At 46.8% G+C, this 25,055-nt stretch overlaps 1 protein-coding gene across 9 annotated transcripts in view; it reads right to left on the reverse strand.

Annotated features, from left to right (window-relative positions):
- Positions 1 to 25,055, reverse strand: part of Rph3al (rabphilin 3A like (without C2 domains)) — a 153,597-nt gene that overhangs the window by 15,359 nt on the left and 113,183 nt on the right. For all 9 annotated transcript variants that reach the window (XM_047544624.1, XM_047544627.1, XM_047544621.1 and 6 more), the window contains one exon: positions 8,536 to 8,710. In XM_047544624.1, coding sequence (XP_047400580.1) covers positions 8,536 to 8,710 — 175 coding nt within the window. The remainder of the gene's footprint in view (positions 1 to 8,535; positions 8,711 to 25,055) is intronic.

Genomic DNA, 25,055 nt, shown 5'->3' on the forward strand with positions numbered 1-25,055 from the left:
CCCAGTGTTCAAAAATCCTCTGTCCCAGTCAGAAAGGAAAAGCCAGCCTAGTGGTGATGTGGGCAGGAGCTTCACTCTGTCCCACAGGGAAGAGCAAGAGACTGGGATTCAGAAGCCTGGGTCCCCGGCCCTCATGGCCGCAGCCCGGCCGCCTACGTGACCTTAGGCAGACTTCCCCTCTTCATCCATCATGAAGAGTCAATTTCACCGTCTGTAGCTGCCCCATGGCTGTTCTGAGCATCAAATGAGATAATGACCATGAGTCACAGAGGGCTCTGAGGCCAGCACAGACCTGGATGACTCGGCTCCTCCAGGAGCACAGGGAGATGGCGCGCTTGGCGGGTGGGTAGACGGGTTAGCCAGGGGGTCACTCAGTCAGGGCAGCCCCGGATAAACCTCTGTGGCCTGAGCTGATCCAGACTGCTCAACCCCAACGGAACCCCGAAGCTCACTTTCACTGGAACACAGTTTGGGATTTTGAAAAAAATTTGCTTAAACTCTAGTGAATCACTGAAATGATAACAAAACTCCTATTTTTCTTCAAGTTACCCAAATGGAACAAATCCAAAACCTCGAAGTACTTTTCTAGAACAGACCTTGAAGAGAACCAGCATCATTCTGTTTGAAGCGGTCCAGGAGGCCAGTGTCCAGCACAGGAGAACGAGGGCAGGTGGGGGCTGGTGCATATGGGGGGGCTCCTGGGCAGGGGGCGGGGGTGGTTCTGGGGAGAGACTGTGACCCAGGCAGACCCAGACTCACAGAGAAGGGAAGTGCATTGGGCTCACAGCTTCAGGAAGTCCAGGCATTTGAAGCAGACTGTGCCCAAGATGGGGCCCTTTTTGTGTCTCTGCCATCCCAGAGGGGAGAGGTGAGGAGGAACTGGGTATTTGTATCTTGTGAACAAAGCTTTTTAGGATCTGGAGAAAAGGTGGGCCCAGCTCTACAGAGATGATGACCGTGAGCCCTCAGTACTGGTTCTGCCATTTATACCTCATGCCTCACAGAGAAACAGACCGGGCAGAAACAACAGCTGACTTTATTTATCACTGCTATAAACCTGGAGCAATAAATGATCTGCCAGGCAAAAGCAGCCTGGAACACACACTCCACACACCTCGATTGGGCAGGAGGGTGGAGAACTGTCCCCAGAGACGGCCAGGTCAGATTCTGGGGCCAGTTACCAGGAGGGACTCAGGTTGTGCTGTTCACTACCCCTTTCTGTGGCGAGAATGAGTGTCTGCTGTGGGCAGCCTTCCTGGGACCACCAAGGGGTCTGCAGGTAAATGCTTGGCTCAAATCAACACACAGAATCCAGAAAGGGGATCAGAGCAAACCCAGAGAGTCAGTTCCCTGTCCTCTGGGGCCACAGCAGTCACCAGCTGTCTTCAAGGTAACAGAGGAGAGGGCCATGTCTCCTCTTTCCTTGACACTTTCATGGCTTTGTTTATTTTTAGGTGGCAGCCTCGAAGTCCTGGACTCCTGGGCTCAAGGAATCTTCTTCCCTCAGCCTTCAGACTATGGGTACATGCCACTGTACCCAGCTTTCTTTCTTTTTTTTTATTCTATACTGGGAATTAAACCCATGGCCTTGCGCATGCTGGGCAAGTGTTCTATACTGAACTACATCCCCAGTCATTTTTGTTTATTTTGAGACAGGGTTTTACCAAGTTGCCCAGACTGGTTTTGAACTTGTGACCCTCTTGTTTCTTTTGAATAGCTAGGATTTTAGGCGTGCAACACCGTGCCCAGTTCATTGTCATTATTATTATTTTTATTTTCACAGAAATGGGATCGAACCCAGGGCCTCGAGCAAGTTAGGCGAGCACTCTGCCATCAAACTATGTTTTCAGCCCTCCATTATTTTATTTGTACATTTAGACCTTAAATGTGTTTCTGAATTAATATAAAAGGGGATGGAAATCTAATTACGCTAGCTCCAGTTATTAAACTGTTATTTTCCCATCGAAGTGAAAAGCTACCTAAATTCAGCTTTTACACATTCTTAGGTCTATTCTTCCTCTATTATAGTCTACTTATCTATTTATTTATTCTATAATAAATAAGCTATTCTCTAATTTCCTTATGAATTTTTAAATTCAGATATAATTCTTATCCCATAAAGTTTACCCTTTGAAAGTATACAATATAGTGGTTTTTAGTACAGTCATAAAGTTGTATAACCATCACCACTATCTAATTTTAGAACATTTTTATCATCTCTAGAAGAAATTCTGTACCCATTAGCAGTCATTCTCCACATCCCCCCACAGTCCCCAACCCCTGGAAATCGCAATCTACTTGCTGTCTCTATGGATTTGTCTATTCTGAACATTTTGTATAAAAGGGATCATACAATATGTGGCTCCTTTTGGTGTTTGGGTGTCGTACTAGGAATTGAACCTAGGACCCCATACATGCTAGGCAAATGCTCTACCACTGAGCTGCAGCCCTAGTCCTTAAATTTTCTTTTGAGACAGGGTCTAAATTGTCCAGACCTCAAATTTGTAATCCTCCCGCCTCAGTCTCCTGAGTCTTTGGGATTATAGGCGTGTGCCCCTGTGCCCAGCACATGGCCAAGTGACTCTGGCTTCTTTGACTTAGGTAATGTTTTCAGGATTCATTCATGTTACAGCATCTATCAGTACTTCATCCCTTTTCAGACCTGAGTAATTTCATTGATTATGTCACATTCTGTTTATCCTTCATTAGGCGATACTCATTTGGGTTGTTTCTACTTTTTGGATACTATGAATAGTGTTGTAAGAACACTTGTATTTCTGTGAACTTTAAAAAAATCAACTTATTCATTCCTTCCTAATAAATCCACTGAGAATCTGACAGGAATTATAATATGCTTATAAATTGGGAAGGGTTGAGATTCTTACCTGCCTCTCAGTTCAGGGCTTATTTTTTGTCCTTTGATAAGTGTTATAGACTAAATATTTGTGTCCTCTCCCCGACCCCAATTCATGTCAAAACTCTAAACCTCAGTGTGGTCATATTTGGAGATGGGGACTCAAAGGAAGAAATTAGGGTCAAAGGAGGTCGTAGGGCAGGGTCTATGGATTAGTGTCCTCATAAAAGAGACTAGAGAGTGCTATTTCCCCCTGTCCTTGAATTCATGCACTGAGCAAGAAGGCAGCCCACTGCATCCAAGAGCAGGGCCCTCACCAGGCAGCAGCCTGCTGGCACCTTGATCTTGGCCCTCCGGCTTCCAGGACTGAGAGGAAAACAAAGTGCTGTTGTTTAAGACCCCCAGCCTGGTGTTTTGTTATAGCAGTCCAAGCAGACTAGTACAATAATACTTTATGATTTTCTTAAAAATTTTTTTTTCTTGGTATTTAATTATTTTCGTTGGAATTACGAATGGGGTTTCCATTTTCTACTTCTAATTAGTGTAGGTTGAAGCTATTGACTTTGTTATAGATGTAGCTTAGGTCCTGGCAATTTCCAATTTTTCTTATTCATTCTAGAGGGTTGTTTTAGTAGAACCTGTTGAGTTTTCTTGCTATAGAATCACATCATCTGCAAACAGGTGAACCACTTTTCTTCTCTTCCGATATTAACAGATAATTTTATTTTCTTGATTACATTAGTTAAAAATTATATGGGCTAGGGGCGTTAGCTCAATGATAGAGTGCTTGCCTTGTATGTGTGAGGCCCTGAGTTTGACAACCAGCACTGGTAACAACAACAAACTATAAAATACTGTTGAATGATGAGGTATTCTTTTTTTTTTTTTTTTTTTTTTCAGTACCAGGGAATGAACCCCGGAGACATTCAACCTCTAAGCTTTATAAGCTATATCCCCAGTTCTTTCTATTTTGAGATAGGTTCTAAGTTGCTCAGGCTGGCCTCAAACTTGCGATCTTCCTGCCTCAGCCTCCCAAGCTGCTGAGATTACAGGTATGTGCATTCACACCTGGTGATGATGGGGTATTCTTGACTTGAATTTTAATTGAACATGGTTTGACTGCTTTAAAAATTAATATGGTATTTGATTTTTATATATTTTTTCCTTTTTTGGTAGTTTTATCAGGTACAGTTTCCTTTTACTTTCACATCACTTCAACTTTTTATTTAGCAAAATTGTTTGGAAATGTTCAGGCAAGGGAGACCTTTCAAAGTAAGACAGGAAACAGACACCACAAATCAAAAGACACACTTGACTTCACACACACAGAACTGTTTTTGAATGGTGAAAGATACTATCATAAAGGCTAAAACCTAAACCAGACCAAGTGGAAAGTTAAGAAGAGGAGAAAAATATTTGCAGCCCATTTGGTACCATGTGATATTCCTAACATATACGGAGCTCTGACAAATCAAGATTAAGAAAACAAATTAGCAGAAAATGAGCCATGGATTTGAATAGACCATTTTTAAAAGAGGAAATCTGAATAATCAATAGATAACAGACAAAAGAAGAGATATTTGAATGTCCACATTAAAACAATGAAACCCCACTTCTCATCCTGCATCTTGGCTCAGTAATATTCATGACCAGCCAAGATGCAGGTAGATGTGTCTCACAGGGGTGAGTAAAAATGACTAGAACAGCTTTATAATATAGTTGGCAACATCTGTTGCAATTTAAAACACGCCCCCCCCCCCATTTTTGAAAACTATACCACACATAAAAAAGCTGTGGTTAGAGCTGGGTGTGGTGGTGCATGCCTGTAATCCCAGCAACTTGGGAGGCTGAGGCAGGAGGATTGTGAATTCAAAGCCAGCCTCAGCAACTTAGTGAGGCCCTCAGCAACTTAGGGAGACCCTGTCTCTAAATAAAATATGAAAAGGGCTGGGGACGTGGCTCAGTGGTTAAGCGCCCCTGGGTTCAATTCCTAGTACCAAAAAAAAAAAAAAAAAAAAAAGAAAGAAAGCAAGCAAGCAAAAAGCTTTCGCTTACGGCATTTTATCCATAAATACATTTTGGAATTGCTTGCAGTGGTGAAAGGGGAGAAACCATCTGAATGTCCGTGAATAATGAAATCACGGTGCACTATTCTATGGGATTTTATTCATCCATTCACATGAATGAAGTAAAATCTATATCTAGTGGTCTGGAGGGATGCCCGAGATAGTCTTTTAAAAACAACGAAGTCATGGGTAAGAGTCTATTTTTGTGGCTCAACAAAAGCAAAACTAAAAATCTTACTGCTTAGATTTGTGTCTGTTTGTAGGGAATAGTGAGAAAGGGGTTTGGACGAGAGCAAGTAGAAGAGATGATTAGTTTTCATACCCTGTTGAATTATTTAACTTGTATTCTTATGTAATTAAAAATGAACAAAGAAAATCCAGAGGAGGAGGAACAGGAGCGCACATCAGAAACATCAATACGTTCTCGCGGTTGCTCTGAGGATTGAAAAGTTCATGGCTCGCCTCTATCGATTTTCCCTCCTCTTCCAACTGGGCACAGGAAAAAATGGGGCGGGCGGCGGGGTGGGGAGAAGTTGGGGGGAGCTGCAGGTGCGAGAGCCCAAGGGCTGAGAGGCAGAGGGAGAAGAGGGGAGATGGAGGGAAGAGCGTCAGAGAGACGGAGAGGCCGAGGGAGGTGGTGAGTGAGCTGGCGCTGGGATCTGCCCCATGCCCTTGAGAGGGGCTGTGGGCAGGAGGATGCTGGCCTAGGGGTCTCACAGGCCACGAAGAGAGTCGCCTTGGGAGAGAGAGTGTTTGTAGCAGCCTCCCAGTGTCACCTGGGGCTGTCCAGGAGACCCTGGGCCCAGAGGAACGTGCTGCACCTAATGAAAATCCCCCACGGGTCTCCTTGCAAATGCCCTGAAGCAGGTGGGTGGTTCATTCATCCATTTGTGCTCTTATCCAATAAGCTTCTATCCCGGGCTGCCCCCATGCTATGTGCTGAGGAACTGGCCTGACAGGACAGACGTGGCCCTTAGTTAGCTCAGTCTGGACCCACACCATGGCTGCAGCCCTGAGGCCCCAAGTCCAGCAGACTGCCTGGCCCCGGGGCCTGGATGCTGGGGCTCAGGTGGAGGGGAAGCCACACAGAGCCAGAAGATCACCAACAGGACATCCCGTCAGAGGTGTCCTGCGGGTTGCCTGCTGCCTGCTCCCTGAGCCCAATAGCTAGGATGGCAGCCAGCAGAGACTGAAACAGCTGGCAGCTTGGGGACCTTCCCAGAGGCTTCTGCCACTTCATCTTGAGGCCATGTGAACTATTAGGAAACCACAGGAGGGCTTTGGAGGGCCCTCCCTGCCCCCAAGCTCAGGACTGCTGCTATAAGGACTCAGGCTCCCCAGGGCCTTCTGCTCTCCCAGAAGCATCTAGAAGCCATCCTAGACCCCTGTGAGTACATGACCAGACCTGGGATAGCCAGAGGACTCAACTCCATTGGAAAGCACTGACCCCAGTTTTTGCACAAGATAACCATAGAGGACACAAAAATCACCCAGGAACAGGCTTTGGAGCAGCTCAGGGACAGTTAGCCATCTGTGGTTCTCCTGTGCCCTTCCTTGCCCACCTAGCATGGCGGCTCCCTCGGCTCACTGTGTCTCCTGGACCCTGCCTCCTCTGCCTCTGCCACCAGTTCCTCTTCCTGCCTCCACCCAAATTTGGTCCTGCTCACCCCCACTGCACGTCGTATCCCAGTGCTGCCCCTCTCAGTGTGGATGCAGGTGCCCTGGGCCACCACAACCAGACAGGCCACCAGTCCTCTTTGTCTGGCTGCCCGTGGGATGATATGTGTCAGGACTTTCACATCCCTGGCACAGGCCTGGTACAGAGGAGCCCGGTGCAGGGTGGGTATTGCTATCTGGTACTTCAGAGAACACGTTCCCACGGGGGAGCCTCTACATGGCCTGGTCTGGCCTTGGTGCAAATTGGTAAGAAACAGTGCTGATTTCAAGGTGTGGGGCACCCGCCTCCTTGCCCACATAATGAAAAGGCCATCTGTGTTTGTGTGGCTGAGGAGGTGGCAGGGGCTCTGCTCCTGTCCAGAGCATGTGTGTGCGTCTGTCAGCACCTATGGTGCTTGTGAGTGTGTGTGTGCGTGCACAAGCATGCACGTGTGTCTGTAAGCTTGTGTGTGTGCTTGTGAGTGGGTGTGCATGTGCTGATCTGGAGCAGACAGTGTAGTGATGACCCCTTGGGGTGCTCACAGGGACCTCAGGGCTTCTCCTCCTCAACCTGCTCAAAGCAACATTCTGATTCTGCTAGTGTCCACCAGCTTGTTTCCAAGGTCACATCTCTTCCCTCAGACAGAGGGACAAAGACACATCCAGACAGGGTTCCAGAGAAAGCCCAGCTTTGAGGGTGGAAAAGGGACAGGATGGAAGATGGCCCCTTCCTGAGGGCTGCCAGCCAGGGCACTTCCCTCGGGCCAGTGTCTGAGCTGGGTGAGTCCCCTCCCGCCTCCTGCAGGGACTCTCGCTGCCCTCTCTGCCCGGGGGTCTGTGACGTTCTGGAAGCTGAACTCATGGGAATTAGAAGTAGATAGTAGAGTAGAATGTGGAAGGAATGCAGGCTGCAGAAGGAGCAGGGCCATGGAGGAAAAAACGCCTGGAGAAGAGACAGGGAGGAGTTAACTCTGGTTCTGTCTGGAAGGGTCGACACACAGGGAGTTTTTGCCTCCTAGAGTATATTGCTTGACAACCTTCACATTTTTATTATAAACCTGAATTACTCTTGTAATAAAAAAAAAAAAAGGCCCAAGTGCTATAGTCAGATGTAGATCATTATCCACAGAGGTTCAAAGCCCCTGAGAAGCAGCTGCTAGGCGAAGCATCTTGGGGCTCCTTCCCCCAAGGAGCCTGCCCCTCTGGCTGCTATCTCACTTAGGACTCTGAGACCCCGGGTCCTGGGCTAAAACACGGTCGCGGCAGGGCGGGAAGGTAAGGGCCTGCCTTTGAACCCGGCTCTGCCATGCACTAGCTGGGCCAGGCCTCCCTCTTTGGGCCACAGGCTATTCCTCTGTAAAACGGGGCTATTAAATACCTTCCCTGTCTACCTGTCTACCTCTTGAGTTTGCTTGAGACCAGAAACCTTGAAAAGAAGCCTAGAAACACAAAAACATCACAAAACTGTGGAGAGCCCTCTACAGCACCAGGTGCTGTCCCAAGAGGACACATCCACCTCAGTGCAGCCACCACAAATGGCAAGGGCACTGGGCACAAAGTTACCTTGCTCATTAGGGACAGGAAGCCATTCCTGAGACACAAGATGAATGTAGGGAGGAGGTGGCCTTTTTACCTCTTGCAAGAAAACTTTACCTGACATCCTATTTCCGCAAAGATCTTTAGTGTTGCCTGTAGTACCCCTGCCTCTGAATGAGTGCTTGTTTGGGAAACTGCCCCCCTGAGAACTCTCCTGCCAGAGTGAGTGATCACTATTTGGGGGATCAGAGTTGCCCTCTCACTCGGGTGCAGGTGGGGAGCCAGGAGCACAGGAGGGGACAGCAGGGCACGGGCATGTGGAAGGTACAGTGGCACTGACCTTGCACCCAGGCAATGCCTGACTGGCTGACGGCCTGCAGGTCATCAGTGACGATTCTGGGACAGAGGGCCACGGGGTCTTACCTCTCCCTCGAGCCCACGTGTAGATGCGGCTGACCTCAGTGCTTCTGGGTTCTGGCTCTGCTGGCTCCACAGGCAAAGGTCGGAAATGGGGGTCATCAGCCCGACCAGGAGTCTTCAGGGGCAAGATGTATTTAGGGAGTCCTTTGTAGAACCAGGCCCCAGACCTCTTCCAAACCTGGGGGAGAGATATCAACTTGGAGCACAAGATGCAGAGTCCCCTGTGCTGTCCTGCCTTCTCTCTGGCTTCAGTCCCATGCTTTCCAATGACAGGAAGTGGGAGAGCAGAGAGCCATCAGAGTGGGAAGGGACTCCTGCCTCTGCCCTCCCTGGTCAATGGGCTGGGGCGGTCACTTACCTCTCAAGGACCCAGGACAAGTGGGAATTAATTCCATGGACTCTCCCCACCCACTTTAGGGACAACCCCACATTCTCTCTTCTCTCTCTTGCAAAGTGTGACCTCAGTGGGGTGACATTGAAGCATGTGGAACACGCTTATGAAAACTGTCCATGGCTGCCATCTCTGTCCTTTTCAGTTCTCAGATTCCTGGAGACGTCTAGTCAACCCCCTGCCCATCCCCAGTCCTTTCCAGCCTCTGCTGGAGACCTCCAGTCTCTAGCTGTGGAGAAACTTCAGGGCGCTGAGGAGTTTCTGACAGATCTGCCTGTGACAGGCTCCCGCCTTGCCAGCTGGCCTCGCCTGCACCTTTTCCCACTGGCCCCATGTCAGACCTGCTCAGCCACCAAACAGCTGCAGGGGTCAACCTCGCCCACCACCCACTGGTCACTGAGGTTCCTCGGCATGCTGCTCAGACCCCAGCTTCTCGAGGATGTTTGGTGGTTCCTCAGGTGTCCTGTGCCCCCTCCATCTAGCCACTCCTGTGGCTCATGTTTGTCACTGTCCCTCAAAGAGGGGCTCAGAAGTGGCGGCAAAGTTCCAGGCTTGGGTGGCTGCCCCCAGGGCACAGCCATTGGCTTCACCTTCCTCTTTCTTGCTTGATGCTGCCCTCGTTAGGTCCTGGTCCCCAGGAACCCCTCTCCACCCTGCCCTCTAGGAACTCTTAGAGTCGTGGAGGTCAGATGATGCTTGTTGGATCCCAAGCACATGCAAAAGCATCCTTCATCATTCCCCTTGGAAGAGGTCTGGGGGTGGGGAGGCAGTGAGAAGAGATCACACTAAGCTTGGAGGTGGGTACCCCTGGAGGCTAGGCAGAGCTCCAGGGAACTGAGGATGTTCACCTTCATACTGAACAAGAATGACAGGGCAGGAGATATTTGGAATCTGGGACCTGTAGCCTCTTGGGTCCTTAGGAGTCCCTCTGTGCCCCTATCACCCTCAGCAGGGTCACTCAGGCTTCTCCCTCCTGCTCATCTCTGGAAACAAGGTAGAATCAAACAGTTTCTCTACACATTCTGTGTGGCTTTGGGTGAATTACTTAACCTCTCTGAGTCTAATTCTTCATCGGCAAAGCACGATAACAATGCTTGTCTAACGGCTGCTGAGAAAGTTGGAGAATGCTCAGCACAGAGCCCAGCACAGTGATCAGTAGGTGCCACCTGCCTTCCTCTGACCAGCCCTTTCCCATGATGCACTGGACAGAGTGACAAGAGGCTTAAAGAAAATCCAGGCCAGGCCACATCACAGTATTTGAAAGCTCTTCCTTGAGGGCTTTTGCAGCAGGCACAGAAAGAAGTTGAATCTCAGAGAGCCTCAGGTTAGAATTCAGAGCAGCAACTGAGATAAGGTCCCTAAACTCTTAATGCCTACTTCAGAAAATACCAAGTCCTCCATAATCTCTTTCCCTGTGGAGGAAATACATTCGAGGTATTGAGTAAGGAGGGCTGGGAGCATGTGAAGGACTCATGTCACCTTGTCAGAGAAGAACAGGCCCTGCCTGTTCTAAGCAGAGTTTGAATCCTAGGTTTGTCACACGTACCAAGCAGCTGCTTGACTTGAACACGTCCACCTCCCTGACCCTCAGTTTCCTCATCAGCAGGCAGGGCATAGGACAGTGCTCTGTTCACAGGCGGCCAAGAGGATCAGACCCCAGAATGGTCAGAGCTGCCACCCACAGCTGTGAAGCTCATGATCACTGTGTCACCTTTTCCTCCCAGCTGACAAACACAGCCAGCTTATCACCAATGGACCAAATCCCCTACCAGAAAGAAAGAGTTTAAAATCAGAAGGCCAGAGTTGGCCAGATCTCTCCAAGACACTCCCACCCCTCAAATGCCCTCAGCCCCACACTGATGCCATGGGATGTTAATAAGAGCCAAGCTGGAAGGAAGGAAGGAAGGAAGGAAGGAAGGGAGGGAGGGAGGGAGGGAGGGAGGGAGGGAGGAAGGAAGGGAGAGGTGTGAGTGAGCTCCCTGGTCACACACACTTGGGAAGCACTAACCTCCACCAGCCTGCTGTCGCTCAACTTCTCAGAGCCTTCAATCTGCTAACACAGAATTTTCCAACAGGGCAAAAGAACATGCCATGCCCCCTGATGGGTCTTTCTATGCCGGCTGCAGAAACTTGACCCCAGTAATAAGTCTACATAAACTCATCACTTCCGTGTGCACCACTAACTTGCTGAGTGAGCTGCATCTCTTTCTCCAATTAGATGGAGTTGCTTCTATGCTCTGGAGTGCCAGGCACAGGACTACCGAGTCCAGAACATGCCCCTGGCACGAATCACTCATTGCTCCTCCCAACATCCCTGCACAGAAGGGCCTGGTTTGATGCAGTTCTTGAACAGCAAGGACTTGAGGAATGAATGCTTGCTGGAGCCCCTTTGGAAAGCATTCTGCAACCCAGGGCTGAATGCTTGGACCCACCAGAGCTTAGGTTTAAATTTAATGCACATATTCATGTGTTAATGGTATTTGGAGGTGGGACCTTCGGGAGGTAACTGGCATGAGATGAGTTTGTGAGGGTGGGGTCCCCACGATGACATCAGCTGTCTTATAAGAGGAAGAGCTAGCACGTTTGCTGTCTCACAACATGATACAAAGGCCCTGGCCTGATGCCAGCACCATGCTCTTAGACTTCCCAGTCTCCAGAACCACGAGCCAAATACATACTACTCAGTTACCGGTGCTTTGTTATTGCAAAATAAAATAGACTAAGAGAGTTATGAATGCACAAGTTCTAAAATCCACAGGGGCAAAAGTCTCCTCCCCTTCCCTGCGGTGTCTGGCAATAAGAGTTCATTGAGGAAGCTTTGTCATTACTCACTTTCCAGACGGGAACACTGAGGCTCCAACAAGTTCAGCAACTTGCCCAAAGTCAACGCGCCATTTTATTGGCCTCAACCCCATCCCAGGGGCTCAGTCTCACTTCCATGGATGCACAGCTGATGCTCACTGAATTGTAGTTGTAAGTAAATAAATCCTCAGTGGGTCAGGGAAGGCCACCAAAGCTAAGTGTCCTACAGACTGGATGCCCAGAGGGGAGGGAAGTGCCAGACAGGGAGAGGGATAACAGAGCGTCCAAGGCCACTCTGTCCCTGGAGAGCTGCTGAATGGCTCATGAGAACAGGCCACAGCAAGACAGCTGGGGCCTGAGCTGCCTGCAAGGGACTCACTCAGCCTCCCCTCCCCGCTCAGCAAAGGTCTAAATGGCCGCTAGTGCCAGCCTTGCCTGCCCCAGCCTGAGCAGGCCAGCTCCCTGTCCTCCAACATGGGCTGGGCTTCAGGGCCCCAAATGAAGTGGGCACGGACAGCCATCTGTGAGCAGGGGGCAGCGTGGGCTTGGGACCTGTGGTGCATCACCTCCCGCGCTCCATGGAAATTGCTTTGTCTTCTTTTCTTTCCTGAGAAATACATACAGAGCATGTAAAATCAGGACAATAACGATGAATTCAAATGAAGAAAACTACAGGTTGCTTATAACATGATCACAGAGAGCCCTGCTTAAACCATGGTGTGAGTTTCTTTTCTATTTCTTATTTAGGGCATATGCACACTTTTTTGTTTTATTTGAAAAATAAGATAGTAGATATGACTCATCCCCCCTACCACCCATGTATCATGGGATTGTTCTCTGTTAATAAGTCATGGACTCCACCATCAGTTTTTAATGGCTCTATAGTTTGGATTTATTAAATTTAATTCACCCAGCCCCGCCACTGATGGACATTGAAAGCATTTCCAATTTTGCACTCTCTCTCTTTTTTTCTTTTTTCCGTACCAGGAGCACTTAACCACCGAACCGCATCCCCAACCCTTTTTTGTATTTTGTTTGTTTGTTTGTTTTTGTGGTGCTGGGGATTGAACCCAGGGCCTTGTGTTTGCGAGGCAAGCACTCTACTAGCTGAGCTATAGCCCCAGGCCAACTTTACACTCTTAAGAGCAGGGCCATGGCCATCATCTTGGGTCCTGTGTCATTGGATGGTAGGGGTTATTGCCTTAGGTAATATTCCCAGAAGTGGGATTGCAGGCCGAGGGATGTCAATACATCTAGATGAGGATGCATATCAGCAGCTTGGGCTCCAGGAAGAAAGGTCACATCCCAGTGTGACACATAAGTGTCTTCAGGGTGGAGACCTTATCATATGTTTCCTGGGTCTAGTATGTGGACCCTGCTTGGAGTAGTTTCCCAGGGTTGGTGGGCTAGGGAGAAAGGCATTTGTCCAGTCCCAAGGTCGCAGGATTTAGGTGCCCTAGGAGGGACAATGGAGTCTCCCTGCTACTCCTAAGATGGATCTTCAAGAATGGGAGAGCACAGGGACAAGGACCCGATCCATGCCCAATGAGGCTTTGAGGACAGCGTTCAGCCCTCTGCAGCATGGGACCATGGTCCTGCTCACAAGTGTGTATGGTTCTTTTGGAAAAAAAAAAAAATTAAAATTCTTATTATGTTAAAATATATATAAAACTGACCACCTTAACCATTTTTCAGTGTATAGTCTGGTAGCATTAAGTACATTCAATCTCCAGTTCTTTCTATCTTGCAAACTGAAACTCTGTAGCCATTAAACAATTCCATCTCTCAGTACCCGGCAACTTTCCTTCTCCTTTCTGTCTCCATGAACTTGACTACCTCTACTCTGGCTGCCTCATGTAAGTGGAATCAGACAGTGTCTGCTTTCGTGATTGGCTTATTTCACTTAGCATAATGTCTTCAAGGTTCATCTGCGGTGTAGACCTGTCAGAACTTCTTTTTTGAGGCTGAAAAATATTCCATTTTATGGATGGATAAGTGTCTTCTTGATCCATTCATCCATCCATGGGCACTTGGGTTACCTCTACCTTTTGGTTGGTTTTTTTCTTTTTCTTTTTTTTTTCCTTGTAGTACTAGGGATTAAACCTAGAGGTGTTCTACCACTTAGCTATACACCCCCAGTCCTTTTTACGTTTTATTCTGAGTTCAGGTCTTGTTAAGTTGCTGAGGCTGACCTTGAACTTGTGATGCCCCTGCTTCAGCCTCCTGGGTTGCTGGGATTACAGGCATGCTCCATCACGCTGGGTTAGTGGTCCTTCCATTTTTAACTGTCTCCCTGCTAGACCCTACCACCCAGGAGGAAAGGTCATGGCTGTTTGCTCTTCCCTGTATCTTCGAGCTCCTAGCACATATTTGGCACATAGTAGGTACTCAATAAAAACTGGTTAAATGACTGGCGCCATGGGTAGTTTGTTGAATACGTGCACAGAGTCTGTTGGCATCCTGGGGAAGTGGCCTGGGGGTTTCACCCAAGTTCTTGGAATGAACCAAATGGACGACTACAGATTAAAGGAAGGATACAGAGGAAGGGCCCAGCAGAGTGTGCTGGTGGAGAGCAAGTCCCAGGGCCCCTCCCTGACTTGTGTGCACCCAGGCCCTCCTGCCCTAGCCTCCTTAGCTGCTCCTGTCTCCCCTGACATAGTGCAGACTCCAGGCCCCAAGCCTTAGCCTCAACTTCTGCCATAACAATCCATCTTCATTCCACCCCCACTAAAAAGAAGCACTGATCAGTAAGGTGCTTTTGGAAGACAAGATAAAAAGCACAGGACCCAAAGTATCAGGTTGAATTGCAAGCTCTTTGTTGAGGGGGGATTCAACCCCACAAACCTAGAAAAACTTCATCAATACAATATAATTCACTTATTATTTATGCTCAGTAGAGCAATGTCCCCACAGATCGTTCATTCCTGTGAGTCCACTGTAGTGGGGGCTCTGAGACTCTTCTCTGAAGTCCAGGAGGATGGTCTGATGGCCTTGACTGCCAAGATTGGCTGGCATCCTGGACTCGTGAGAGAAGTGGCAGCTCTCAAGTCCCTGCGTCAGAGGGCTCGGAGCACACAGGTGTATCACCCAGTACAGGAGACGCACCTGTGCAGATGTGCATAAAACAACACTGTCAGTATTTGGAAAACGCCTTCCGCGTGGGTGAGCAGGCCTGGCGAGGCGAGGACTGAGGATGCCAGCTGGGCTGAGTTCAGCGGAGCGACACCCTCCCCATGCCAAGCCACGCACACCCCGACCTTCTGCCTCGCTGCCCTCTGCCATTCTGCAAAATGCACAACAGTAACTGTCAATCATGTGACTTCTGCTTGGTGCATCCAGCCCCATCACCCACTGCCTGGCATCAACACCTGGCCCCTTCCCCAAGAAGAAGGGAGTAGGAAGACCCTGCGTGGGAACTAGCCCCTCGCCACTGCACCCTGGGCCAGCCCTGCAGACTGGAAAACACTGCCTTTCTGGCGGAGCCCAGCGCTTCAGTGAAACCCTACTCTGCTCCCCATGCGTGGTTTGCTGTGATAAGGCCAGCAAAGCAGCCAGCCTTGAAAATGCCATTTAATGAGAAAAGACCCACACAGCCACCATGGCACTTGCAGGGGGTGTCTGGCAGCATTTAATGCTCCCTGGTACCACTGCTTTGTGCTCTGCTTCGAGGTTTTCATTACGATTTCAGCTCACGGCCAACCTGACTGCAGATACTGATGGATATTAGCCAAGCTGTTCCCAGGGAATTTTAATTACCGCGATAACAATCACTAATCACTGGCATTTCCTAAATGGCTGTGGCTGGAGAAGGTGGTAATTGCCAGAGCCCTGTTGGGAAGAAGGGGAGGCCTAGTGGAACGGAGAGGGTGGGGTAGAGGAGCCTCGAGACCTCTGTCTGTCCACTGCTCCACGACTTCCGTGTGTGACCCCCTCGCTGCTTCCCACACACCTGGCATGACTCAGGTAAGCGTCTTCACTGGCTCGGGTGACTACTCTCTCTGCCGCACAGGTCAGAGCAGCGACAGTCCGTGACCTTTTCCATGTTGTTCCTATCACCTGTGATCCCTTCATCTGGGCTCCAAATAGGCAGCCACACTTCCCCTGGGAAGGCTTCTGAGCCACCTTGTGCAGAATCAGGGTCCCTCTGCTGTGTTGCCAGAGGGACAGCATGTCACACCTGGGCTGGAGTTCACGCTCGCCCATCTTCCTGACTAGGAAGCTGTGTGCTCTTCAAGGGCAGGGTTGTGCCTGAATCATCTCTGGATGCCCAGGAGCCAGCAGGAGCCTGCAATGTTGTTGACACTCCAGATGAACAGACAGAGGACCAAGCAAAGGAATGGTTTCCAGGGGACAGAAGGTGGGACCATGTCTTCGGGGAGACCGTGTTCTGTCTGCCTCACAAGTCCCAGGTTGACCCTGCCTTGAAAAGCATGGGAAATGGGTTTTACACCGTGGTCACTTTAAGGGTCTCTATAAGGATCAACCCACGATGGTGAAGCAGTGGTGCCCAACCCCGACCTCATCACCCAAACGCACCCACACGGAGCTGGCCTCCCGGGACTACCAGGCAAGCTGCACTGCACAGCACGGTCCTTGTCCCCACTCCTCCCCAACATCCAGGCACAGCTACTCTCATGCCCTCGACCACGCTGAGCTCTCTGCTGCCCTCAGGACTTTGTAGATGCTGTTCCATCCCCCTTCCCAAAGCTTCTATTACGCCATTGGGAAACCACTGTTATCCAGAAGCTTCCACAGGCAGAACCTTGCAGTGCCCCCAAGTGCACCTTCCTGTGCTAAGACTGCCTATTGACGTGTCTGGTTCCTGCTAGATCAAAAGGTCCACAACGGCAGGAGACACCCAGGGCACCCAGCACATGCCAGCACACAGTAGGTAACCAACAAATATGGCAGCTGATGGCAGAGAGGTGTGATGTTCATATTTCAAGACTTTAAATAACTGAGGTCACTTAGGAGATTCACAGGCTCTTACAGTGTGTTAGGGACTATACGGTGTCTCTCCTAACTTTTTATGCTAAGGCCCTAGCCCTCAATGTGATGGTGTGTGGAGGTGGGCCTTGGGGAGAGTATTTGGTTTAGAAGAGGTGATGAGGATAGGGTCTTCATTAGAGATTGGTGGTGTCCTTAGAAGAGACCTGGGGAGAGCTTGCTACCTGTATCTTTTTCTCTGCCAGGTGAGGACACAACAAGAAGGCAGCCATCTGCAAGCCAGAAAGAAGGCCCTCATCGTGGGATGAACTCAGCCTTGAGCTTGGACTTCTTGCTTTCTAGAAATGTGAGAAAGAAGTTTCTGGGTTGGGGGTGTGTAGCTCAGTGGTAGAGCATTTACCTAGCATGAGTGAGGCCCTGCATTTGAGCACTAGCACCACAAAACAAACTAACAAAAAACAACAAAGAGAAATTCTTATTGTCTAAGTTACTCAGCCTGTGGTATTTTGTTACAGCAACTCCAGCTAACTAATACAGAGGAAGTGCCTAGGGGGTTATAGTAGATGAAACAATGGCCCCAAATTATTGTATTCTCTACTCTTCAAGAAGTGGAGTCTATTTCCCACCCCTGTAATCTGGTCTAGTCTTATGACTAGCTTTGACAATAGGATATGGTAGAGGTAGCATGTGACTTCTGATACATCCTCCAGAACGTCTTAGAACACTGCCACCAATGTGTCACAGTGCCTAGTCAAGTGTACAAAGGAATAAGAAGCCACATGGAGGTGATCTAAGACACCCCAGCCACCAGCAGCTGCAGAAGGTCCCCCTGGACCTTCCTGAGTTGAGCTGTCTGAGGGCTACAGCTGCTAAGGACTCCAGGAGAGGTCAGCAAGAGAACCACCCTGCTCAGCCCAGCTCAAACTGCAGAGCCATGATCAAAGAAGGAATGGTCCTTCTAAGTCATTTAAGTTTTTGCACCATCCATCATGTTTTACCACTTTTAGAAAAAGTATCAGATATGTTGCTAATTAGCTGAGTGAAGTAGGATAGTCAAAGTTCAGGGATTTAAAAAGGCTTATTCACCAAATAAGAAAGTTGTTCTTATGCTATGAAAAAGGAACAGTTGGAGAATAAGGAAAGGAATGAAAAATATAATGCAGAAATGTAAATGCAAAATAAAGACTGGAAATTAAAAATGAGAAAATTGGGAATGTAGAGCACAAAGACCAAACAACAGAAAAATGTGAAAGAAATGATAAGTGACAAAGAGGCTCAATTTGAGGGGTTCAATTCCTAATAAAAAGAATTGAGAGAGCAACAGGAAAAAGAAATTCCTGGGGCTGAAAGGAGGACAAGTCTTCACAAAATGTTTTACTGATTCTAAGGCAAGAAAAATGAAAATTTAGAAAGCCATGTAGGCTGGAGATGTGCGAACCTCTGTGCGAGGCCCTTGCCACACACATGTCCAACCAAGAGCAATAGACACATAACAACAAAATCACTTAGTTAAAAATGTGAAAAATTGGGCCGGGAATATAGCTCAGTGGGTAGAGTGCTGGCCTTGCAAGCACAGGGCCCTGGGTTCAATCCCCAGCACCGCTCCCACCCCCAAAAATGTGAAAAATTCTAGAAACTTCCAAAAAAGAAGGAAAAAAAAAAAGGTTTTCTACAAGGAAACCAAAATCAGAATGACCTCAGACTTAATCATTGGCAATACTGCATGCTAAAAGATGCTGCATCTAGAATTCTGCCAAACTCAATGTGAAGGCAGAATCGACATTTTAAAACTCACAAGAATGCCACGTCTCCCTTGTACCCTTTTCAAGAAGTTACTTAAGGATGGGTTCCAGATCAATACAGGTGGAAAACAATAAAGAGGAAGACAGGATCCTGAAAACAGAGTCTCCAACTTAAGAAGACAAAGGGATATTCCTTCAGCGGGACTTTCCATGAAGACAGTTTTCTTAGAGGTCCAGGATAGAGCTGGGATCTGGAGGGATTCTCACAGGAGAAGAGAAGGCTGCACACAGTCAAGAATAAAACTGACGGCTGGGCGATTATCAAGAACACAAGCAACAATAGGTGTTGGCGAGGATGTGGGGAGAAAGGAACACTCATACATTGCTGGTGGGGCTGCAAATTAATGCAGCCACTCTGGAAAGCAGTATGGAGATTCCTCAGAAAAGCTTGGAATGGAAACACCATTTGACCCAGCTATCCCACTCCTTGGCCTATACCCGAAGGACTAAAATCAGCATACTACAGAGATACAGCCACATCGATGTTCATAGCTGCTCAATTCACAATAGCCAGAGTGTGGAACCAACCTAGATGTCCTTCAATTGATGAATGGATAAAGAAACTGTGGTATATATATAAAATGGAATATTACTCAGCCATAAAGAATAATAAAATTATGGCATTTGCAGGCAAATGAATGAAATTGGAGAATATCATGCTAAGTGAGATAAGCCAATCTTAAAAAAACCAAAGGATGAATGATCTCGTTGATAAGCAGATGATGACACATAATGGAGGGTGGGAGGGAGGTAAGAATGAAGGAAGGAGGGACTGTACAGAGGGAAAAGAGGGGTGGGAGGGGTGGGGAGGAAAGAAAAAATAACAGAATGAATCAAACATCATTACCCTATGTAAATGTAGGTTACACAAATGGTACGCCTCTACTTCATGTACAAACAGAGAAACAAGTTGTATCCCATTTGTTTACAATAAAAATACATTTAAAAAAATTGGGATTGTGGCTCAGTGGTAGAGTGCTTGCCTAGCATGCATGAGGCACTAGGTTCGATTCTCAGCTCTGCATATAAGTAAGTAAATAACTGAAATAAAAGGTCCATCAACAACTAAAAAATATATTTTTTAAAAAAGTAATATTTAGGAGCTGCATGACAAAAGATATAAAGTTTCATTATTCTATTCTTTTGTGAACAAGAAAACAATGTCAATAAAAACTCCAGAAAAAACTAAAAGTTACCCAAGAATACCATGGTCCAAATATCAGGTAAATAAAAATGTGACATAATTTTAAGAAATTAAGAGCTAAAAAGGAATCTATTTGATCATGATAGTAGGAATATTTTCCTTTGGGTGGTCCAGAGGTTAAGGTAGTTAACCAAAATGAAATTCTTACATACCATTGGACCTTGAGATATTTAACTTAAATTTAATAAAATAAATTAAAAAATTTAACTCCCTAATAATTATTGAGTACTTTGCACATGCCAGGTACCATTCTAGGAATTTTATCCACAAATTATTTAACTTTCACAAAAGTCCTAAGTAGTAGATATTTTTATTATCTCTATTTTACAGACGATGAAACCAGGTAGAAAGAACAAGTAACTCAAATAGCAAGGAATGGAACAAAAATCAGAACACAGGCAGTCCAGCTAGACAGAGCCTGCTTACCTAACCTTGTTATAAAACCATATAGAGTTTTACTCTATTAAATACTACTCACTGATCTTTAACTCTTAGGACTAACTAGAGATAAAATATTCTGTTTTCTTAGATTCTGTATTTGTCTACTTGGCAACCATTAACCACAGGACCAAATTAATGGAAAAATTTAATGGCATCTAAAAATAAGATTATCCAACTAATCCTGAGTCCACACCCCCAACCATTTCCTTTGTCTAACTTTCACACAAAGCCAGTATTTCCCCTGCCCTCAATCAACGTAGGGCCAGGTGCCACACAAGCAGGGACAGACTTGACACCCCAAAGGCTGCCAGAGTCATTCAAACTAGCTGGCCTCCAGCCGCCCCTGCCCAGCCTTTCCTGCAGAAACCCTGATCATGCTGTGCCCCATCCTGGCTCCTTTGCCTCCTGAGCGACACTCTGCTTCCCTGTGGTCCTGCCTGGTGTGCTGAGCCCCTCCTCCTGGGAGCTGTAGGCCCTGAATCCTTTCCATGGCCTTAGCCTTTTATTGTCATCGCTCAATCACCCTTATAAACGAAGACCTGGGCACACATCACCAAGCATGGAAGGATTAATTAACTGCTAAAGATCAGAATCTAAATGCGGAATTCCGGCAATCTCCTAGGAAAGATATAATCTAGAAAAGGAGGAGGTGGGTGTGCGGGAGGGAAGAAGAGGGACCTTGGTACCCACAAGTCACCTGGAAGGAGCCGAGTGTGCATGCTAAGGCCTTTGGGAGAAGAAAGAGGAAAACGTTATGTAAAGTGATACATTTACCCGAAGTGCTAAGAATAATAAAGTCATCAAAAATTAGGAGGGAGGGAGGGAGCAGGTAGTCCAAGCTAGCTAGCCGGCTGTTCACCTTTCCCAGCGCGAGCCGACGGGTCAAGAGGAGCAAGAAAGGCACCAGAAACCAGCATGGGGACAAACACGCACGTTTGATGGTGATGGACGGCGAGGGAGGAGCTGCGGGCGACTGCCTTCACCAGCAGATGCTTTCCCCAACAATTTGATTTTTTTTTTCTTAAATCACATGCATTACTTTGATTAAAATTAAAATATACCAGATTGGTAATTGAATGTTGATGTTATTCAATCCTTGGGCCACATGGCAGGTCGACACGTGGGGAGTTGGAACAGTCTCTGGCTGGCATATTGAATCTGGATGTGGCTTTAGGGAGAAGAGCTGCGAGCTCAGGAGAGGAAAGAAAAGCATAGATATATATATATATATATATATATATTTTTTTTTTTTTTTCTCTTTTTTTAGAGGAGTAAGATGGGAAAAGACTTAGTGAAGCTATGGTTAGTTTGAAAACATTAGCATGAGTTCATAATGTTGACATTTCTGTCCCTGAACAAAGTCAAGTCCCCCTGGCATGTCACTGTACCCACCTACCCTCCAGGAGTCAGAATCTTGGCAGCAGGAACCAAGCCTTTACTGCATGAAGATGGGCAAAGCTGGATCTGGTAGAAAACAGGAAGGGCCTGGGGCCCCACGCAGTTGGTCAAAGCAATCTTGCTCTCCAAGGCTGTTGGACAGTGCCCTGTGACCAGGTTTCTGAGGTGACAGGCTGAGTATGAGGAGCTATGATTATACCCAAGGCAAGAAACTGGGCTTGCTGTAGGACCTGAATGTCCCCAGAGGCTTGGTCCTTTGCCTGTGATGCTATTGAGAGGTGGTGAGACCTTTAAGAGGTGGGGCTTTGTGGGAGGTTGTCAAGTCCTGGGGGAGTGTCCTTGAAGGGGACAGTTGGACTTCCAATCCTTTTTTCTTTCCCCCTTTCACTTCCCAGCCTCAAGATGAGCAGTTTTTCTTGGTCACACACTCCTGCCATATGTGCTGACCCTCTTCTCAACCAGAAGCCAAAAAGCAACAGGTCTGCCTGATCCTGGACTGGAACCTCCAAAATGATTAGTCAAAATAAACCTTTTCTCTTCATAAATTGAGTATCTAGGGTATTTGTTATAGTAACAGAAAACTAACTAATATAGGACTCTGTAAGAGCCTTGGGCCCATGGAAATACTGAAAGCAAGTCAATGTGAGATGTACTAATGCAACATACATGTTTGTTTTTTATGTTTTAATCTCTATGATCATTTATTACTTTTTGACATCTTTTAAATATGTTTGAGTAGTCCATTCTTTCCTAAATACTTATCTCTTAGGTTTAAAATTTTTTTTTTATTTTTACAGACTGCATTTTGATTCATTGTACACAAATGGGGTACAACTTTTCATTTCTATGGTTGGTCATGATGTAGATTCATACCATTCGTGTAATCATACATGGACATAGGGTAATGATGTCTGTCTCATTCCACCATCTTTCATACCCCCACCCCTTCCTCCCTCTCATTTCCCTCTACATAATCTAAAATTCCTCCATTCTTCTCTTACCCACCACCCCTCACCCCCATTATGTATCATCATCCGCTTATCAGGGAAAACATTTGGCTTTTGATTTTTTGGGATTGGCTTATTTTTCTTAGCATGATATTCTTCAATTTCATCCATTTATCTGCAAATACCATAATATTCTTCTTCTTTATGGCTGAATAATATTCCATTGTATATATACACCACAGCTTCTTTATCCACTCATCTGTTGAAAGGCATCTTTGTTTCTAGTTCTGTTTTTTTTTAGTTATGGATGGACCTTTATTTACTTTTATGTGGTCCTGAGGATCAAACACAGTGCCTCATGCATGCTAGGGAAGGACTCTTCTACTGAGATACAACCCTAGCCCTCTAGTACTGTTTTCTGCTAGAAATGTTGTCACTCAAACCAGATTGGAACCATCTTACCCCCAAGTTCTGACTAACTGCTGGATTACCTGCTGCCCCACAAGCCTCCAGACTCATTTAAGTTGGATGGAGACTCAATTCATCCTGGGTATGACTACTGTGCAATGGGTAGTACATTTGTTCAGTTTTTCTGAGAAAGGGTACAAAGCAGGTCACAGGTCTATAACCACAGCAGCAGCACAGGAAAGAGACTGGTATCTACTCTTCCAAGAGCCTAGGGTGGTAGTTCCACCTGCCTCTGTCATCCAGAGAATGGCTGAGACTGATCTCTAACGGGTACTGTGACTCCATGGGCAAAAAGACAACTCAGAGAGGCATCCACGTCCCCTAAAACACTGCTCAAAGGTATAACAGGTCAGTTGGCCAATAGAAGAACTAAACAGCTCAGCCAGGGGGCACTCACGGGAGCAGAAAAATTCATGACGAAGGCAGAATTCAGTCCAAATAACTAATGAAAATATAGCTACAAAACATAAAAATGTGAAATTATGTTAAAAGGACAGAGTTAAAGTTAACAATAATCTGGGACTGGGGCTGTAGCTCAGTGGTAGAGCCCTTGCCTAGCATGTGTGAGGCACTGGGTTCGATCCTCAGCATCACATAAAAATAAATAAGTGAAGTCATGCTGTCCATCTACAACTACAAAAAAATTTAATTAAAAAAGTGAGTAATCTGATCCAGAATTTCAGATTATCTCAATGACAATCAACTGGTTGGAAATAAAAGCATTGGATTCCTCCTAGTAAGGGAGTTTAATATTTTTTTCTATTATAATGGAAGTAATTAGACAAACATTGCTTTGACTATTCAAAAAGTTACATACATGCATGTATATATCTAAGACAACTAGTAAAATTAAAACTAAGAAAAAGTGGCTGATGATACAAAATGGGGGTGGAGGGATGGGGGTGAGAGAAGAATGGAGGAACTTTAGATTACGTAGAGGGAAATGAGAGGGAGGGGGTGTGAAGATGGAGGAATGAGACAGACTTCATTGCTCTATGTCCATGTATGATTGATTACAAGAATGGTATGAATCTACATCGTGCACAACCATAGAAACGAAATGATGTCCCCCATTCGTGTACAAAGAGTCAACATGCAGTCTGTAAAAAATAAAAAAAATAAATAATTCAAAAGAAAAAAGAAAAAGACCGTTGGACATATTTAATTTTCTCAGTTTTCTTGCCTTCTCTTTTCCTTCCCCCTCCCTGTTTTCCTTGATTCCTTCCTTCTGTTTTGTTTGCAATTTTTGTTACCTTTTTTCTTTTGGCAGGGATTAAGTTTAGAGTAATTATCTTTTTTTTTGTTTGCTTCCCTGGAAGATGAACAACTCTGAAGGGGGAGTTTATTAATTCATTCAAATATCATCTATTAAGCTCCTCCTATGTGTTAAGATTGAGCTAGGTGGGGGCTGGGGAGATAACTCAGTTGGTAGAGTGCTTGCCTTGTAAGCACAAGGCCCTGGGTTCGATCCCCAGCACCCCCCCCCCAAAAAAAAAAAAAAAAAAAGGTTGAACTAGGAAACTAAAACCACACGTGGCCCCCGGCCTAAGTCCACAAACGGCTGTTTTTCTCTCCTGCCTGGGAGCGTGGTCGTGGTCTGGGTTGGTGTAGCTCACATCCACCCCACCCCAGGGAGAGCCACTGCATACATTCCGCTGGCCACGTTCAGCAAAGCCAGCCATCTGGAGCCCTCGGAAGAGGTGGTTGAGAAGTGTCAGACTTGCTGGGTAAAGCTGTCAAGGCCCGGGTCTCCTGCTCCCTTCTTCTGGCCCAGACAACAATCCGGTTCTGATCCTGCCTAAAGTGTTATCTCCTAATCGAAGTTGAGACATCCCTCCCCCTGAAGCATTAGCATATTTGTATTTTAAAGAATTTTTAAAAAATTACAGTAGTGGGACTCAAACATGCTCTACCACTGAGCTATACTCCAAGTCCCAGGATAACACTTTCAAATCCCCTGGAGAGCTGGGCTTGGAGGCACACACCTGTAATCCTAGCAACTGGGGAGGCTGAGGCAGGAGGATAGCAAGTTCGAGGCCAGCCTTAGCAAAAATAAAAATAAAAAGGGATGAGGATGTGGCTCAGTGGTAGAACACCCCTGAGTTTAATGCCCCATACCAAAA

Source organism: Sciurus carolinensis, chromosome 3, assembly GCF_902686445.1.
Source record: "Sciurus carolinensis chromosome 3, mSciCar1.2, whole genome shotgun sequence".
In the NCBI taxonomy this organism is placed as follows: Eukaryota; Metazoa; Chordata; class Mammalia; order Rodentia; family Sciuridae; genus Sciurus; species Sciurus carolinensis.